The following is a 3,163-nucleotide window of genomic DNA, read 5'->3' as shown; positions in this document are numbered from 1 at the left end:
TTTTGCCGCGAACAACTCTTCTGTCATCAGGGGGCAAAATGTTACACTTGGAACCCCGGTCCACTTGCAGCGTCTTTTGGGTGTTTTAAGGTTCTTTTCCTTTTGGTGGAGCCACCAAACAAGAGAGAAACCCATTCGAGCTGGGGGCGGGGGGGGCAACCACCGGTGGGTAGAAGAGAGCCGGAGGAGAGGGGCTGGTGAAGAGAAGGACCAGTGGGGTGAAGGTGGGAGCGGGCGAATAAGACCCCGGCGTAGGGATGGGAAGCTGGTGGGGGCGGGCGAACAGGCGAGCAGAAAATACTTTCCTGCGTCTAATTGGGGCAGAGATGCTGCGAGGGGCCAGCCGCGTCCCCATTGGTTCTTCGGACAATCACAGCACCTCCTGGAGCTTAGTCACTTCCTGAGCTCAGCTGCTGCGAAGAGGGCGTCACCATGATAAGTGAGTTTCTCCTTCCCATCAGGGGACGTCCTGGGCAGGGGGCGGCCCTCCCAGACCCCCACCCACCAAGGGCCAGAGGACTCGCTTCTTTCCCTCAATACTTCAACCAACTCTCTCTCTCTCCTCTCTCTCAAGAACGAGCGGCGGCCGCTGCGATCGGAGGAGGTGACTTCCCTGCGTCCCTGCATCCCTGCATCACCAGGCCTTCACCTGGCCCGGCCCGGGGATGGATGGGAGGCCTCAGAGAGCCCCCCCGCCCCCCCGCCCCCTCCACTCCCGGAGCCCCTGGGGTGACTCTTAGGGACCGAGAGCGGTATTCCCTAGGAAGACGACCCCGCGATTCCCCCACGTAGCTGCTCCTCTAGTCCTTATATGTAAAAAGCATGTAGAGAAGATTTCATTTGAAAGGGTATTTGCTGCTAAAAACAGAAGTGGTTTATTGGTTTATTTCACCCCTACACTGATAGACGACTGAGCGACTTCACTTTCGCTTTTCACTTTCATGCATTGGAGAAGGAAATGGCAACCCACTCCAGTGTTCTTGCCTGAGAATCCCAGGGACGGGGGAGCCTGGTGGGCTGCCGTCTACAGGGTCGCACAGAGTTGGACACAACTGAAGTGACTTCGCAGTAGCAGTACACTGATACACACGCACACAGACCTGAAGCCCAGGGAGGGGTAGTGACTTCCCGGTTGTCACACAGCAAGTTAAAGACTCAAATAGGTGCCTCCCCTAAACTACTGTCCCTAGCTGGCTCCACAACTCCCCTCCCACACGTTTTTCTTTACCTTCGGACCCTTCTCCAAGCGGCTGTCTCGCATCTGCTCCCAGCAGACAGTCCCCAGAAACTGTCAAGGATCCCTAAAGGGGGGTCCACTCCCCTGAGCCCATGTCCCCGACTCCTCAAAGCTCCTCTCTCCCTGCAGCCCTGGCCGTGGCGGCAGTGCCCGCGGTGCTGGGCGCTGTGGGCTTCACGGGGGCTGGAATCGCCGCCTCCTCCTTAGCGGCCAAGATGATGTCAGCGGCCGCCGTGGCCAATGGGGGCGGAGTTGCCGCCGGCAGCCTGGTGGCCACTCTCCAGTCCGTGGGTAAGGGTCCGGGCCGGATGCGGGGCGGGGGGAACAGAGGGGGCGGGGAGGGTCCGACCAGCACAAGAGTCTGCCCGAGGCTAAGCCTGCGGGAGGGCCGGTCCCTCCCCTCCAGTTTCGTGGTCCTCAATGTCCCTGGTTCTCCGTCTCTCCCTCACTGTTCTCCCTGAGTCCTGGGTGAGCCTTGCAGGCAGGAGTGGAGTGGAGGGGTGAGGGGGTCTTGGGAAAGAGAAGAAGGGAGGGATCCCAGGGTTTGTGATAGCTGGGCTCTAGGTCTTTGTTTTTGTTGTTTAATCGCTAAGTCATGACCGGCTCTTTGTGACCCCATGGACTGTAGCCCACCAGGCTCCTCTGTCCTTGGAATTTCTCAGGCAAGAATGCCAGAGTGGGTTGCCATCTCCTTCTCCAGTGGATCTTCCCAACCCAGGAATCAAACCCGCGTCTCCTGCATTGGCAGTTTCTTTACCACAGAGCCACCAGGGAAGCGTGGGCTCTGGGTCTAGCCCTGCCCAAATCTGACACCTGAGTGGCCTTGGCAGGTCCCTTCCCCTCTCTGAGCCTCAGTGGGACCTGTCGCTTTTGGGGTCTGTGGCTGACTCTCCCATGAATTCACCCCCTTCTCTCTCTCAGCCACCTCTAGCTCCCTCTGCCCAAAGCAGAGCCCTGGGGGATTCAGGACCTAGAGAAGGCATCCACGTGGGATCTCTGGGCCTCAGGCCTTCTGAGGGGGTCCCAGCCATTGCACCCTTCCTGACCTCACCCTCTTTCTGTCCCACAGGGGCAGCTGGACTCTCCACATCATCCAACATCCTCCTGGGCTCCGTTGGATCAGCTTTTGGGGCTTTGCTTGGAGGAGCCAAAAGGGCATCTCCTTCCCCTCCTCCAGGTGGATCCAGACCTGAAGGGGAGCAGCCAGGAGAAAACGTACCCCAAGTCGAGCCTCCAAAACCTCCACTCGAGCCAGAGAAGCATGAGAAATAAAGATCATCTGCAGATGTACCTCTCTGTCTTCGCTCCTTACAGCCCCTGGGCGGGGGGCGGTGGAGGGGAGTGTGAGTTGTGAACTGGAAGTTTCGATTTTTCCCCATTCTCCTAACCTGATGGGCTTCCCAGGTGACTCAGTGGTAAAGAATCCACCTGCCAATGCGGGAGACATGAGTGCAATCCCTGGGGTCAGGAAGATCCCCTGGAAAAAAGGATGTAGCAACCCACTCCTGCGTTCTTGCCTGGGAAATCCCGTGGACAGAGGAGCCTGGTGGGCTACAGTCCATAGGGTTACAGAGTCGGACATGACTTAGCGACTGAACCACCACACTCCCAACCTGTCTTCTGGTGGGGGGCAGAAGGGGGTGGGCAGCTGATCAAGCACAGTATCACTTGCTAGGAGGCTCTCGTTGGTCCCCATCTTACAGAGCATGGGCTGTATAACCCAGGGCCATTCGTGGGCCATCGGTGGGTCTCAGTCTACCACTCACTTAATGATGCTTGAGTGCTTAGTTGCTCAGTTGTATCCAATTCTTTGCAACCGCCTGGACTAAAGCCCATCAGGCCTCTCTGTCCGTAGGGTTTCCCAAGCAAGAATACAGGGGTGGGCTGCTATTTTCTCCTCCAGGGGATCTTCCCCACCCAGGGATC

At 58.1% G+C, this 3,163-nt stretch overlaps 1 protein-coding gene across 1 annotated transcript; it reads left to right on the top strand.

Annotated features, from left to right (window-relative positions):
* The first annotated feature begins 342 nt into the window (after positions 1-342).
* On the top strand, positions 343-2,527 carry LOC102282919 (interferon alpha-inducible protein 27-like protein 2). Its single transcript, XM_070358474.1, has 4 exons — positions 343-439; positions 575-604; positions 1,367-1,528; positions 2,307-2,527. The coding sequence occupies exons 1-4, from the start codon at positions 433-435 to the stop codon at positions 2,507-2,509; spliced, it is 402 nt and encodes a 133-aa protein (XP_070214575.1). The 5' UTR covers positions 343-432; the 3' UTR covers positions 2,510-2,527.
* The last annotated feature ends 636 nt before the right edge of the window (positions 2,528-3,163 follow it).

This window comes from Bos mutus, chromosome 21 (genome assembly GCF_027580195.1).
Source record: "Bos mutus isolate GX-2022 chromosome 21, NWIPB_WYAK_1.1, whole genome shotgun sequence".
In the NCBI taxonomy this organism is placed as follows: Eukaryota; Metazoa; Chordata; class Mammalia; order Artiodactyla; family Bovidae; genus Bos; species Bos mutus.
Note: the sequence above shows the minus strand (reverse complement) of the source record. Positions and strands in the feature narration are given on the sequence as shown.

Excerpts from the sequence above, each read along its gene's own strand:
- LOC102282919 (XM_070358474.1), top strand. Across the intron at positions 605-1,366 it reads GGCCGCTGCGATCGGAGGAG|CCCTGGCCGTGGCGGCAGTG; the intron begins GTGACTTCCCTG and ends CTCTCCCTGCAG. Across the intron at positions 1,529-2,306 it reads GGCCACTCTCCAGTCCGTGG|GGGCAGCTGGACTCTCCACA; the intron begins GTAAGGGTCCGG and ends TCTGTCCCACAG.